This window comes from Lichenostomus cassidix, chromosome 9, assembly GCF_008360975.1.
Source record: "Lichenostomus cassidix isolate B80296 chromosome 9, HeHo_3.0, whole genome shotgun sequence".
NCBI lineage: Eukaryota > Metazoa > Chordata > Aves > Passeriformes > Meliphagidae > Lichenostomus > Lichenostomus cassidix.
In genome coordinates this window covers 348,814-362,632 of record NC_139490.1, presented here as the reverse complement: position 1 = coordinate 362,632, position 13,819 = coordinate 348,814, and the positions used below count along the sequence as shown (strand labels likewise).

General features: G+C 52.2%; 2 protein-coding genes across 3 annotated transcripts; one reads left to right on the top strand and one right to left on the bottom strand.

The window, feature by feature from the left end:
* Positions 1-593: 593 nt before the first annotated feature.
* Positions 594-6,243, top strand: ERICH6 (glutamate rich 6). Of its 2 annotated transcripts, XM_085068834.1 has the most exons (10): positions 595-874; positions 1,733-1,831; positions 1,908-2,065; positions 3,030-3,094; positions 3,902-4,060; positions 4,091-4,350; positions 4,474-4,559; positions 4,913-5,065; positions 5,328-5,553; positions 5,976-6,243. In XM_085068834.1, the coding sequence occupies exons 1-10, from the start codon at positions 620-622 to the stop codon at positions 6,240-6,242; spliced, it is 1,728 nt and encodes a 575-aa protein (XP_084924960.1). In that variant the 5' UTR covers positions 595-619; the 3' UTR covers position 6,243. The 2 variants fall into 2 exon arrangements, with proteins under 2 accessions (XP_084924959.1, XP_084924960.1); XM_085068833.1 differs by having other exon boundaries at positions 594-874; positions 3,902-4,350.
* Positions 6,244-7,084: 841 nt separating this feature from the next.
* Positions 7,085-13,741, bottom strand: SELENOT (selenoprotein T). The gene is made up of 6 exons (XM_085068838.1): positions 13,578-13,741; positions 12,293-12,403; positions 11,073-11,199; positions 9,715-9,802; positions 8,832-8,983; positions 7,085-7,804 (listed from the first exon to the last, which is right to left on the bottom strand). The coding sequence occupies exons 1-5, from the start codon at positions 13,739-13,741 to the stop codon at positions 8,859-8,861; spliced, it is 615 nt and encodes a 204-aa protein (XP_084924964.1). The 3' UTR covers positions 7,085-7,804; positions 8,832-8,858.
* Between the last annotated feature and the right edge of the window lie 78 nt (positions 13,742-13,819).

Here is a 13,819-nt window from a genome sequence, read left to right as displayed (position 1 = left end):
GGGAATCCAAACCTGGCTGAGTTTGCACAAGAAGGTTTTCTCTCTTTTGTTCTCCGAGCTGTATATGCAGATTCCTTGGAGGGGTTAGACAGCACCCAGTCCTACGGGAGCTATCAGGAACAGGTACGTGACGAGCGTGTGACACAGGTGCAAGGAATCCGCTCGGGCAGGTGTTCGGGTGCAGACAGGTTGTGTCCCAACAGGCAGTCATGTCGGGTTTGGTAATGGCGTGTCACCCTCAGCCAGCTCCCAGCTCCTGACAGAAGCAGCAGCCCCGGGGCTCGGCAAGCGCGGAGCACCGCGACGACGGGACCAGGACCGAGCGCGGCGGCTCGGGGAACCGCCGGCACCACGGGACCGCGCGGCCCGAGCGCATCCGGCTGCCCCGGGAGAGCCGCCCCGGTCTTCTCCCGGCCGCGGGTCCCGGCGGTGCGGCAGTCCCGCCGAGGCGGGCACGGGGAGCCGAGAGCCGCCGGCGCGGCGCGGAGCAGCAGCGGCGCGGGGAAGCCCCGAACCGGCGGCGCGGGGAAGCCCCGAACCGGCGGCGCGCGGAGCGGCAGCGCTGGGGCGGAGCCACCGCCGCGCTCTGTCCCGGCGTGCCCCGCGCCACGGCGTCGCCATGGAGACGGCGCCGCACCGGGCCGGGATGGACGGGCCGGGCACGGGTGGGCCGAGCGGGGCCGCGGAGCCCAGCGGAGGGGCTGACGGTGCGGCTGGCGGCCCCTCACGGCCCCGGCCCCCCGAGGAGGGCACAGACCACCCTGCAGAGCCGTGGTGCGGGGCACCCCCGGCCGGCCAGCAGCCGATCCCCGCGGGTCTGCCCACCCTCCTGGCCTACAGACCCGAGGCCTCCCAGGCAAACGTACACCACGAGGTCAGTTGGGGGTGGGCGCTCACCGCTGCTTCGCTGGCACGATTCCGTGTAGAAAGCATGGAACTAACGCCCTCTGCCGAGCCCGCAAAGGAGACCCTTCATGAAAGGCTTTTGTTCTGCGAAGCTGCTGAAACGGTGCTGGCTGTGCACACCTGGGCAGCAAGAGGCTGTGCAGCTTCTCTCCAGTGCTGCATCCTCAGTTGAGAATTTCCCAGCAGCATATTTTGGCCTCTGTCTAAATCAGATACAAAATCGTATATATATAGGTACAGTCAGAATACAAGCAGGGCATGGAGTTCCCTCTAACCCTCAGCAGAGAAAAGGGACCAAAGAGTTAATCTGAGGCACAAGGTGGGGAGCAAGGGAATTTTGTTTCAGGATATCCAGTACACATCCCCAAAACACACCCTGCAGCCAACCTGGTTTGCATCTAGCCAGATGTGACCAGCTCTGTGTCACCAAATCTGCTGGTGCTTCCTCAGAAACTCCCCACAGCTGGAGACATCAGGAGCTTTTTCTCTCTGTAACACATTAAAATCCTCAGCTACACTGTTCTGTCCTCTCAGGTTTCCTGGGAACGAGCAGTGCTCATAAATATCAGAGTCATTCCCTTTCTTTGGGGGCATTTATTGATTTATTTACAACAGATCTGCTTTTCTTTTTGGTGGTTTCCTGAACTTAATGTTTTGAGTTAAATAGTTCCAAGATATCCCAGACACGGATCTGTTGTGAGTGGCCTTAAGTGCTTTGTAACATTTGTTGCATTTTGGGCAGAGTCCTCTTTCCCTATGCTAACCCGTGGATTTGGGGGCTGGTACCCCACATCCTTCCTCCCCGCTCTCCCTGCCATCGCTGCAGGCAGAGGAAGATCCTGAGCCAATGTGCGAGTACTGCGGCAGCCTGCTGAGGCCGTTCCCCTTCTCTGAGGATCTCCCTTCCTCCGAGGACAAGGAATATGTAAGCTGGTGGGAAGGATGAGCAGGGGCTTGCTGTGGAACAGCCATGATCACAGCTCTGCTCTCCCACCTTGCAGAGATTCTGCTGCGAGCACAGCCGAGACCTCTATCAGTTCATCATGGAGGAGAAGAAGAGGCTCGAGGATGCCAGCAGCCTTCCCAGAGTTGTCAGCACCCATGAATCCCAGGGCTCTGAAGCCAACCAGCTGCTGTCAAAGCAGCAAGAGAACCAGAGGTACTGGGAGAACTGGGGATTGGGTCTGTGTAAAGAACAACTGGGAGCTCTGAGTGGAAGAGGAGTGTTAAGAAACTGCAGGGAGAGGGATGAAATAACACCTTTGCTTTAAGCACCAGAAGTTCAGATTCTCTTGGTCCCTCCTGGCTCCTCTACTGCCGGCCTGCACAAGGAGGTGGAGAGGCACATATTAAGTGTTAATTCCAGTGCTGATAGATGAAATATCAAGAGACAGGCAGAGCCAAAAAACCACAGCTTCCCACAGCTGTGGGAAGGGACAGTATTTGGGTGTAGCTTTTACCTCTGGCACCGAAACAAAGCTGGAGTTCGTATTTCTGTTTTGTTCCATAAACTGTAGCAGGTGTTTGAATTACAGTTTCCAGTCACAAGAATTCTGCAAGTTCTCAGGCTGTTTAGCAGGACTCCCAAAGCTTGTGCAAGAGTCTAGGCCTCCAGAGAAAGTGTAAGCCACAGGGAAAAGTAAACCAGTATACCTGGAAGTAAACTGTTGGTCTCCTTGAAGATCCTTCACAGCCTGAGGGTGCAAGTGCCTCCTACTATGTAAAGAGCACACACCAAACCAGTGTCACACTGTCAGATTTATAGGAAGCTACACAAGAATAGAGAAAATATTCTTGGAGATGAGCTGTTTTCTTGATCTTGTTGGCAGCTGTCCTCTTTCAATAAAATCCTGATCCAAACCCCATTACAATATTCACCTCTTTTGCCAGCAGAGCTGATGCCACTGCAATGGCAGTCTGTTCACTGGAATCTGTGTGGGCACAATTCCTTTCTGCCAAGATATGAGTATTTTGGTGACACTGCCACTCACTGACACTTGGAATTGTGAGTGGAGAGAAAAACATATTCAGAAAATTGTGTTCCTAAGGCAGGGATATCCACTAATTGCAGCTTTCCAAACATTATACATGAGATGTCTATCAGGAACACTTCTGTTTTCCAGGCAGCAGAAGAGACACCTGACCAGAGAGCTGGCTGACCAGTCTTCAGAACCGAGTGCCACTGAAGGTGAGTTGGCATTTCCTTATGGATTTGCCCACTTATTCTAACAATGCATTCAGTGGAATTGTTGGTGTCTAATGGAACTGGAGAATTTTATACAGCAACATGTTCATTCATTGTCAGATGTGCAATCTCATTAAATTAGATACAGATACAACCATATTAAATCATCCCTCATGGGAGAACACAAGAGTAGACACATCCCCTTTGCACAGAGAGGCTCTCTGTCATGATTTTCAGTATGTATATGTGAAGTTTCCAGCTGAGATGCACAGAACCTGGCCTGAGAGGACAAGCTGGCAAAGCCAAGCCCTTTGGAAGCAGGAACTGCCAGAATAAGGGTCATCCATATTTTGCCTGATTGGGTGGATACTCCATTAATTCCTAGCTCAGGCTGTGGAGGACTGAGCAGCCTTTGGGTCTAGCTGCAGAGGACAAGTTTAGACAGGTGAACCAATTTACAATATGGGCATATTTTCACTGAGGATGGCAGGCCACTGAGGCTTCTGCAGCACTGGGGATCTCAAATCGTCAGTTCCAGTGTGTGGAGCCAAATGTTACCCCAAAAAGTCACTCTTTACACAGATGTTTGTGTATACGCAACTGAAAAAATGCTATCTTTTATCATAATCCTGCATTCTGAAATAGCTGAACATTTTGGACTGCCCTGGTTAGAAAATACCCTAAGACAGATTCTCAGGATGAGGTGTTTCAGCCAGGAACTCCCTCAGTTACAGCAGAGGTATTGGACAGCCCCACGATGGGTGCTGCCAACCCTCCCTGCTGCACAGAAGCCCTCCCTTTGCTCTCCAGGTTCACAGCAAGCTGGACCAGTTTCCCATGAGCATTCCCAGGAACACAAGGGCGGAATGCCAGCGCCTGCTGGGAGCACAGCCGAGCTGGAGCTTGGGCCCAAGGAGGTGCCCGAACCCGAGCCTGAGCCCAAGCCTGAGCCTGAGCTGGAGCCCCAGCCTGAGGAGAAGCCTAAGCTGGAGCCCCAGCCTGAGGAGGAGCCTGGGCCCGAGAAGGAGCCTGGGCCCAAGCTGGAGCCCCAGTCCGAGGAGGAGCCCGAGGAGGAGCCCGGGCCCGAGAAAGAGCCTGAGCTTGGGCCTGAGAAAGAGCTCAAGCTCGGGCCCGAGAAGGCGCCTGAGCTCGAACTCGAGCCTGAGGAGGAGCACGGGCCCGAGAAAGAGCCTGAGCCTGAGGAGGAGCCCGTGTCCAGCGGCGTCATCAGCTACGATTTCAGTCCCCTGGGGAAGAAGGCAGGTACCTGCGGCCGACAGCGACGCGAGCACCATGGATATGTCAGAGCAGCCTAGCACTGCCCATTTTCACAGGGCAGCTGTGCCAGACTGCTTTCATCCATTTTACCCTTCCAATTTTAGGTGGGGAAGGGTAAATTGGTGCAGAAGTACTACAAACACGGGAACAAATTCCTTACTGTGCTCCCAGATGGAACCACACAGTTATTGTATCCTTTACTGGGTTCACTTGCCTGGATTAGTACAGGGCTGTAATTAATTTTAAGTGTGTCTCAGTCCACTTTATCATAACCTGGCTCATCACTCCCACTCGCTCTGAGGAGCAGCAGTAGTGAAACTTGATACAGCTCCTGGGCTGAGGTTTCAAATGCAGCCGGCAGGTTCAATGAGGGGCAGGCACTCACTTCCAACACCCAGCCCAAGGGAGCAGCACACCTTTAAAACAGCGCTCTAGGTAACATACCAGTTTTCACACCCCCAAGTAGCACCCTGAAGTATTTAGTACATAGTAACAGACCAACCAAGCAAAGCAGGGGGTTACGAACACCTTACCTGGTGGCAGCTATCAGTCTGGAAACTTGGCAATCATCATTACACGAGAGGGAGACCAGCTGATTTGCATAGTACAGGAAGACGAGCCGCGGACAGCCAGAATCCGAGCGCTGTTTCAGTCTGATGGCAGGAGTACATGCTACTACCCGAACGGAGATGAGTGGTGCGTTCAGCAGCTTTGCTCTCCTCTTTGCATTGACATTTCGAAAGCCATAAAGGGTGTTTTTAATAGCATTCAAAAATTAATAGACAAATCCAGCAGCTCATGGGCCCTGCTTCAGGTGCCCTCAGTGCAGCAAGGCTGCTTGTGCCTTGAGAGGTGGGGGACAGACCCTGGCCCTGCTGTGCCTCTGTCCCATCCCTTAGGGAAGACATTCTGCCACAGAAGCTGCAGGGTTCAGAGTTTCCATTTCCCTTTCTTTTAGGATAAATATGAGTATCCAGGGTGGGCAGTATTTGGACCAAGCAGGCAACAGGGTAAGAAGGTGGATGTGGCCGAACTTGTCACCAGGACCCCAGGTCCAACTGAGCCCCATTTTCATCTCTCTGAACCGCCACGTGGGGGTCAGGATTCTGGCCCAGGACAAGATCTTCGTCTCTTTCCTCGCCATGGGGCGACAAGCAAAATTCAACATGGGAACCAAAGTGCAGGTATTTTTCCATGCCAAGCCACTCCCCACAGTGGGAGCGGGGCAGCCAGGGAAGCTCCCATCTGGTGGGGAAGCATCCCAAGGTGGATGCTCCCTATGTTGCCCCATGCTCCTTCCCCAAAAAGCAAGCCGTGGATGTGTGTGTATCCCTGCCAGTCCCATGGACATGGGGCACTTGCCAGCCCCAGCTCTCTGCAAGGGGCCACAGCATGGGAAGCACTTCCAGGCAGGTCCTGGGCTACATGCCCAAGTGTCACCCTGGCTCTGCCACAGGGAGAAGAGCTATGATCCATGGGGGCAGGGTGCATGGCAGCTCCCTTGCTCCACAGGCTCCTGCCACAAGGGCAGATTTGTCCGCTGGGAGGAAGCCCCATCCCAGGCTCTGGTGGCTCTCTCTGCTGACACATTGCCTCCACTCTGCAGGTCAGCGCTGCCAGCCAGCTGCCTCCTCCAGCCCGGCTGGGTGAGGATGAGCTCCTGCTACTCGCCTTCCGGGTGAGGATCCTGCAGCTCTTTGACAGGATGCGTGGATGCCTCAACTTCCCTTCCAGTGAGCAGTGGAACAAAATGCAGCCTCCCACGTACCTCATGACCCAGGCTGTGAAGATCCTGGAGCTCTGCATGGCCGCTGACATAAGTGATGAGCTACGCAGTTCCATCAGGGCAATAGTAAATGCACAGGAGCTCTGAACAGCGTGTGTGTGGTGTGAGGCAAAATGAGCCAGAGACCCTGATGCTGTGGCACCTTGCAAGTGCTCAGCAAGGTTTCACCTGTGGCCCTGCCCTGCCCAGGGCTGATCTGCACAGCCTCAAAGGGGTCTTGCTCAGGGCAGGTGGTACCAGCCCTCACTGAGGACACCTTGGTCATGGAGGCATGAGAGGGCTTGGCTCAGGAAGAGTATCCCTGTGCTCCATACCAATGCACTGCTCCTGAGCAGCCTTCCATCTCCAGCCCCAGCTGAGTAGTTGCTTCAGCCCTTGGGTAAGACACAAGGTAAAACCACACAGAACACAGCTGAGCCAGGGCCTAGGACAGGCACATGGGCAGGTGTTTGCTCAAGTCACCCACACAGGTACTGCTCTGCTACTCCTGATGAGAAGGTGGCACCAGCAGGATGCCCCAAGTGTCCCTGATGCCCACACCCACAGCAGTTCAGCTGGCTGCAGGTACAAGACAAGAGGGTTCCCTGTGTGGTGGGGGACAAACACCCACAGAGTACCCACAGCAATCACCTATGTTTGGCTCCAGGAAGCACCAGCTGCAGCCTGGGATGAGCTCTGGTTCAAGCACCACCAACAGAGCTGCCTTTGAAATCTGGGCTTCACCTGGCCAGCTTCCCCCAGTGCGGCTACACCTGAGCTGTGGCAGGTGCCTGAAGGACAAGGCCAAGCCCCGTGTGCCCCTCCCAGCACTGTAGGTTCTCGAGGGCTTACACACAACAAATACAAGCTCAGTAACTTTGGAAAGTTGGCTTTTTATGCAGTTTTTCAATTGCAGTTCCAAGAATGTCCATCAGTGACAAACAAGGTACTTCACACAGGAAATGGGAACTCTTTATTTCAATTAATGTTCTTGGGTTCTATTCAGGACAGCAGGAAGGCCCAGCTCATCTCCCAAATGGCTGAGAAAGAACTGCTGGAGCTGGCCCACATGATTAAAGAGTAGCTGATCTTAATTTTCACTGAAGTCACCAAATGATGTAACTATTTCGCATATAATTTTGCTTATATAATTCAGTATATAATGCACTGTTCAACTCTGCCATAGATTTTGAAAAATATACAAACCTGTTTTAACCACATTAGAGATATTTGATAGACAGCTATCAATTACTCAACAGTTTAGGACAGTATCAGACACTCCTATAACTTCATTTTAAACTACAAAAAGAACATAAATTCATATAAAATACAACAGATTAAACAAACATCTCTTTTTCCAAGGAAAAATTAGGTATCAACTCAATCTGCCATTGTGTGATACATGAATATAAAATAAGTTACCATTAGTAATGCCTGCATTGCTGAGCTATGAACTGGTCGAATGAAGTCTTAAAAAAACTATACAGTATTATTGCACTCGTGGCTGTGCAGTGTGGACCGGCCAGCACCGAAACAGGGCTCATTGAGTGTTTGTCCAGGAGGCACAACGTGGCTGCAAGAGAGGCATCCAGCCTGCACCAACAGCAGCTGTCTTCAGTGCAGGCCTTCATGGGTCTGTGCCACGCGGCCTGGGAACCACCACCCAACGCCTGCGGAGAGACAGCGGCGTTACAGTCGGCAACACCCCAGCGCCACAACAGCACACCTGCACTGAGCCAGGGACACAGCCGGACAGAGCCTGCTGCACACCTGCACTGAGCCAGGGTCACACCCACACTGAGCCTGCTGCACAGCCACACAGCCAGGGCTGCACCCACACTGCGCCTGCTGCACACCTGCACTGAGCCAGGGCTGCACAGCCACACAGCCAGGGCTGCACCCACACTGCGCCTGCTGCACACCTGCACTGAGCCAGGGCTGCACAGCCACACAGCCAGGGCTGCACCCACACTGCGCCTGCTGCACACCCACACTGAGCCAGGGCTGCACCCACACTGAGCCTGCTGCACAGCCACACTGAGGCTGCAGAACACCTGCACTGAGCCAGGGCTGCACCCACACTGAGCCTGCTGCACACCCACACTGAGCCATGGTCACACCTGCACAGTGCCAGCCTCACGATGGGGAATCATAAGCAAAGCCACAGGTGACAAGGGAACGTAGAATTGGTTTGTCATAAAATACATACAGGATGTGAACCCTGTGCTACCAACAGCTGTGGAGCTTTTGCAGAGAAGCAAGGCAGTACAGCAACAGGAGCAGGACAGTGTTCTACTCTCCAGAGTTATGCAAGGAACAGGAGAGCATCCTATTCTCCAAGGTTGTGCAACTGACCTGGATTAAAAGCCAGGGAGACCTAGATCCCCTGCACAGAGCCTGTTCTAAGGCACATAGCATGTTTCCGATCTTTGCACCTCACACTTCAGACATCAGGCCTTCTGCATGCAGAAACACACAGTCTCCTGCCTCATGGAATGCCAGCTTCCTGCCCTGAGACAGGCAGAATGAGCCACATCCCAAAACCTCCCACCCAAACAGTCTCTGTGACATCACAAGTGGCAGTTTATCATGGGAGCTGGTTCTCCATGAAAACATTTAACTGAACAAACACACAATCCATTCTCCAATGCGCCCATTTCACCCGGGCAAACGCACTGGTGACTGGAGGAGACTTACGAGAAGTTTCAGTGCTGATCGATGGGGCTATGATCGATGATGGGGCATTGACTCCATGTGCACATTGAGCTTCATCTCGTTATCAAGGATCTGTACAAGCTGCTGCATGGAAGGGAGGTGGCCAGACTCCAGCTTAGACCACACTGGGACATCTAGTGCAGAACATACAGAGGAGAGAAAAGCACTGTTACACTGGGAGCATCAGAGAACAGGCAGAGCTGGTGTAAACACGGAATTGAGAAGTTCTAGGCAGCTGTGTGAGGTGGTACTGATCTATGTTGAGGAAAACCTCTGAAGCAACAATGCTTCCAACCTCTGGCTATGCTAAACCCCAGCCCAAGTAGCAGAGCAGACTGTCTAATGCTTTCATTTAGAAATGTATCATATGGATGGAGAGGTGCAAAATATCCATTGTCATTCCCCTCAACCTGAAAAATCAGTACTGTTGTCCACCAGTACTGAGAATCTGGTAATAGTAACAGATCCTTTAGGATTCCAAGGCTAACGCACACTGCAGAGCAGACAGGAAAAGCATCTAATTGGAGAGTACATCCCTAGCTGATGGTTTCTTATTTAATGCACATCACACACAAAGAAAGAACAAAACACAGTTACACTCCAAGGGACCAAATATCCCTCTACGTAAGTTTTTACAGAGCTATTGCAGAATATCTGACATCTGTATAAACTGCTTTGTAAGACTTATATGATTTTCATCATTTTTTGTGATAGACAACATCTGAAGATCCAAATGGATGGCAATTTCCACATATTACATTTGGGACACAAATTTCCTGACACCATCCCTCATTCTCCCCAGCCCACAGCTCTCACATGTGTACATGTGAAACATGAGATCCCCTCAAACAAAGTCTCTGCTCACCATTCAAAGTGATTTCAAAAGCCCCAGTGGACATGCACTGGTTCTCAATCATGTTGCTCAGGAAGAAGACCATCATGCAGGCGTACACCTGGAAGGGAACAGAGATCCACACGGACTTCAGCCATGTCAGCCACACCTACTGTTCATGGATGTCTCTGAACTCCCTGTGTGCTTGCTCAAGGAATGTTCCCATTTACAGACACCTCCCTCTCCTCCTTTTACACAGACTGTGTGCCTTACCTTCCCCAGAAAAGCACAAAACCAGCTCTGAACCCACCCGACTCACAGCCCTCCGCACACCTCTGAGCCTAGCACAGCCAGCTGCAGCGGGGCTGGCAGTGTGACACAGGAACACAACCATTCCCAGACACCGCCTGTCACTGTAACAACAATCTCAAGATCACAAAGCCAAAGGCCCAGCCACAACAGCACAGCAAGGGAAGTCACATGTGCACAGGAACTACCAACCCTCCCGCCCATCTTCGAGCTCTTAATCTGGAATTTTCTCTCTGTGTGGATGACTCAGGAGGAAAGGATAGCATTTCAGCAGTGCAGCTCCTCCCTCACTGCCAGCACCTCTCTAATTTCCTTTCCCTTTTCACAGGCACGCTCACACAAGTCACTGCAACGCCACGGAACCTGGCATGGGGACAGTAGCCAAGCACCACAGCCAGGCTAGCCAGGCACCGTGTTGACCCATTTAATTCAACTGGAAGTACTACAGCTTCTGGGCATTCAAACGGGCGAGTGAAAGATCCAGGGCACTGGGCAGCTCAGCATGAAGGTCTGTAAATTACTTTAGTTTAGTGGAATAAATCTGGAATAAGGTTATTCTAAATTAGAGTACAACACCCCAAATCTTCTGGCATCATCAGTACTGACTCATGGGAATATTCTCCCACAATGTCATGCCAGAATCTGCTCTGCAAAAACACCCACAACATTTCAACTTCATTTTCCTAACCCTCATCTAATTGCTGCCTAATCTATCAGTAGTCTGATGGAAACATCAACTGCAAAACAGCTATGAAGCAACAGAGAAGGGAAGCTGTAATTTTCACATCAAGAGTACTGACTTGAAATGCTACTATTGAACACTAAAAAATATTAAATTCTTCTATCATGTTTGTCAGCATGTTAACCTTAGCTGCCCTTCTGCAGCAGAGGCAGCTTGGAAAGAGATCACAGAATCACACCTGGGTCTGTCAAAAGCACAGAGCACAACTGGTAAGAATTATTCTACTGTAAGGCTGCAGTGTATGAAAGGTAAATCGGTCAGAACTGAGGGATTCACAGAGCACCCTCATGAAGTAACTCTGAAGCTGCTTTGTCAGACTAAAAGAAGGTATGCCCCTTACCTTGTTTTCTTGGCCCCACTGCCAGATGCTTGGAGCTTGCATGCCAAAGAAAGCAAACGGATCCTTGCCAACGATGATTAAGCCAATTAATACTAGTTTGAAGACAGACAGGAAGGATGCTATGTGCCTGTTGGAGACAACACACTCCAGTGACTGAAAGGTTCAGTTCCAACTTCACCACACACAACTGTAATTCACCTCACTTAAAGAATTTTGACAGTGTACAGTCAAATGTTTCAGGGGAAGGACAAAACTTTCCAAGAAAGTTTATCTCACTGTAAAAAAAAACCAAACTAAATCAAACAAACAAAACAAAAAAGCAGCACACACTGTCAACACCCTCAATAAGCCCTGCTCTTGCACAGAAGCCCAGAAAGATGCCCTCTAGTACACCACAAACAGATTATTCTGCTCCTCAGCAGACCTCAAATAGGAATTTTCTTTTAACTTATATATGTCTGAACTGGATAACAGATTCAGTTTCTAAAGAAGCTGTTCTGTATTACAGAGACACATTTAACTGACGGGCACCACTTCTTGCGGAGCATTTCCCAGTGATGCAGAACTCCCCACAGCCAGCCCACACTGAGGCACTGTGCCCTGCAGCCTCCCACCACTGCAACCCTGACAGAAAATGGGCCAACGAGTGTTCCAGGAGCCACCCAGTAACTATGGCATCACTTTTCAGCGTGGGCACACTGCTTTAAGTAATAGGAATAACACTCTTTTCTTTTCGTCTTCTTCTGAATTTCTTTGGGCTTTCCCCCCACAGCTGTAGCAAAGGCCACTCTGGATGCCTCTCCCCTGAGATGAGCTCTCCCTGATTCAGATGTTAAAAATGAACTTTTCCTTCTTCTGTGTCCTTAACCCATTACACAGATTTGTCACTAAGTGCATAAGCCCAAGCAACAAATTGAATTTATGTCCAGACACAGCGGGGAAAAAAAGCTGGGAAAATTCACCATGACAAAAAAAAAGTTATGTAATCTACTTTAGGTTGGATTTGACAGGCCTCATCATACAGATATCCAGGTAGTGATATTTGTAAAGAAAACTAAGGCAGATACCTGGAAGGCAGAAAATCACCATGCTTGCACGTAATCGCAATAGAAAATCCCCTGAAGTTTGCATTTTCAGTGTTATTTCAGGGTAAATAACAGGGTAAATATTCAGGTTTTCTGGAAAGCAAACACACAGACAGGACTGCTGGCCATGCTCACCTATAGATAGGTTGAGGAAGGTAGTTCTCCCCTTCGATTCGGATGTCTGGGTACCGCTGGCTGATGACCCGCATGTACTCCTCAAACACCCGCCTGTAGCCTCAGGAGACACTGAACACAGACACAACTGTCACCACAGCTCAAGGGCTGCACAGTACAGTCACTGCAGAGCAGCACTCACCCTGCTCATAACCCCTTCAAGTTAAAATAGAACTGAAATTTTTTTATGGCACAGAGAAAAACTGATCTGCAGTGAAATTACACATCACAAACCCTGACAGGTAAGCCCTGGGTGCAGCATGTGTTTGCTCCACATCCCAGCAGAGACACAGAGCTCTGGAAACATCCACTGAGCACCAAATCACTTGCCTTCCCTGGAAAAATCTGTTATGATTAATTTAGGAAGTCAGTGTAAGCAGCCCCTTGCTCTGTGCCAAAAGAAAACCCTAAAAAACCACAGAGCTGTCTGAATCCCTCTCTGGGACTGCCCAGACAGGTAATGTCGCTCCCAGCCACCCCTGTGCCAGCACAACACGGGAACCGCAAGAAGTTAAATATTCCCAAGGTGTCGTCTGCCTCGCCTTTCAGCAGCTGCCTCTACGAAAACTGCGGAAAACCGCCAAATACCCTAAACGCAGCACTTTCCACTGAGCACTTCTGCGGTACCTCACAGACCCGCAGGGCCCAGCCCAGGCTCTCCTCCGGCCGCCACTCGGCCCTGTCCGCCCCGAGGGCCGGGAACCGCGGTGACGAGCGCTGCGGGTCTGCTGAGTTTTTTCCACCCCGCAAAAAGGCTCCGTGCGCCGGTGCTGCCTCAGCCCCGCTCGGAGCTGCTGACACCATCGGCAACACCCTCGGAACGGTGCAAAGGTGCCCGAGCACCCCGACTGCAACACGGGCACTGCACCAAAACAAACACCGCGTTACAGCTTATGCTGACATCGATTCCTCCCAAACGTTAGCTCCGCACCAGCACAACGCCACACGTGCCACGAAAGCGCCCGAAAAGCGCGTTTTTATGGCGCGTAGCCGTAAAGTGATGGAGCCGCCGCCCGGGGGCCGCTGCCGCCTCCCACGCCCCAAGACGGCCGGGCGCATCGGCCGCTCGCCCAGGGCGGGGCGGCTCCCGGCACCGGGAGTGGCCCCTCCACGGACGATAAAAGCGAGCGAGGCCGCCGAGGCATTGAGGGAAAGGAAGGAAAGAAAAGCGAACGAGGAATGGAGAGGCGACGGCCTGGCGGACGCCGCCATCTTGGCGGCCGCCATCTTGGCGAGAGCCCCTCACCAGATCTGGAACTTGAGCAGGGGCCCGGTGGCGTAGGCCATGCGCAGCTTCTTCGCCGGCAGCCCACCCTGCTCTGCCGCCGCGGCGCCGCCGCCGCCCGGTGCCGTCGCCAGCCCCGCCAGCAGCAGCAGCAGCAGCAGCCGCCGCAGCCCCGCCGCTCGCATGTCGCCGCCGCAACGCCGCTGAGGCACCGCGCGCGCAGCCTCGCCAAGGTCACGCGCGGGCGAGGGCGGGGCCTGACG

Excerpts from the sequence above, each read along its gene's own strand:
- ERICH6 (XM_085068833.1), top strand. The coding sequence starts at position 620 with ATGGAGACGGCGCCGCACCGGGCCGGGATGGACGGGCCGGGCACGGGT. Across the intron at positions 875-1,732 it reads AGGCAAACGTACACCACGAG|GCAGAGGAAGATCCTGAGCC; the intron begins GTCAGTTGGGGG and ends CCATCGCTGCAG. Across the intron at positions 4,560-4,912 it reads GATGGAACCACACAGTTATT|CTATCAGTCTGGAAACTTGG; the intron begins GTATCCTTTACT and ends ACCTGGTGGCAG.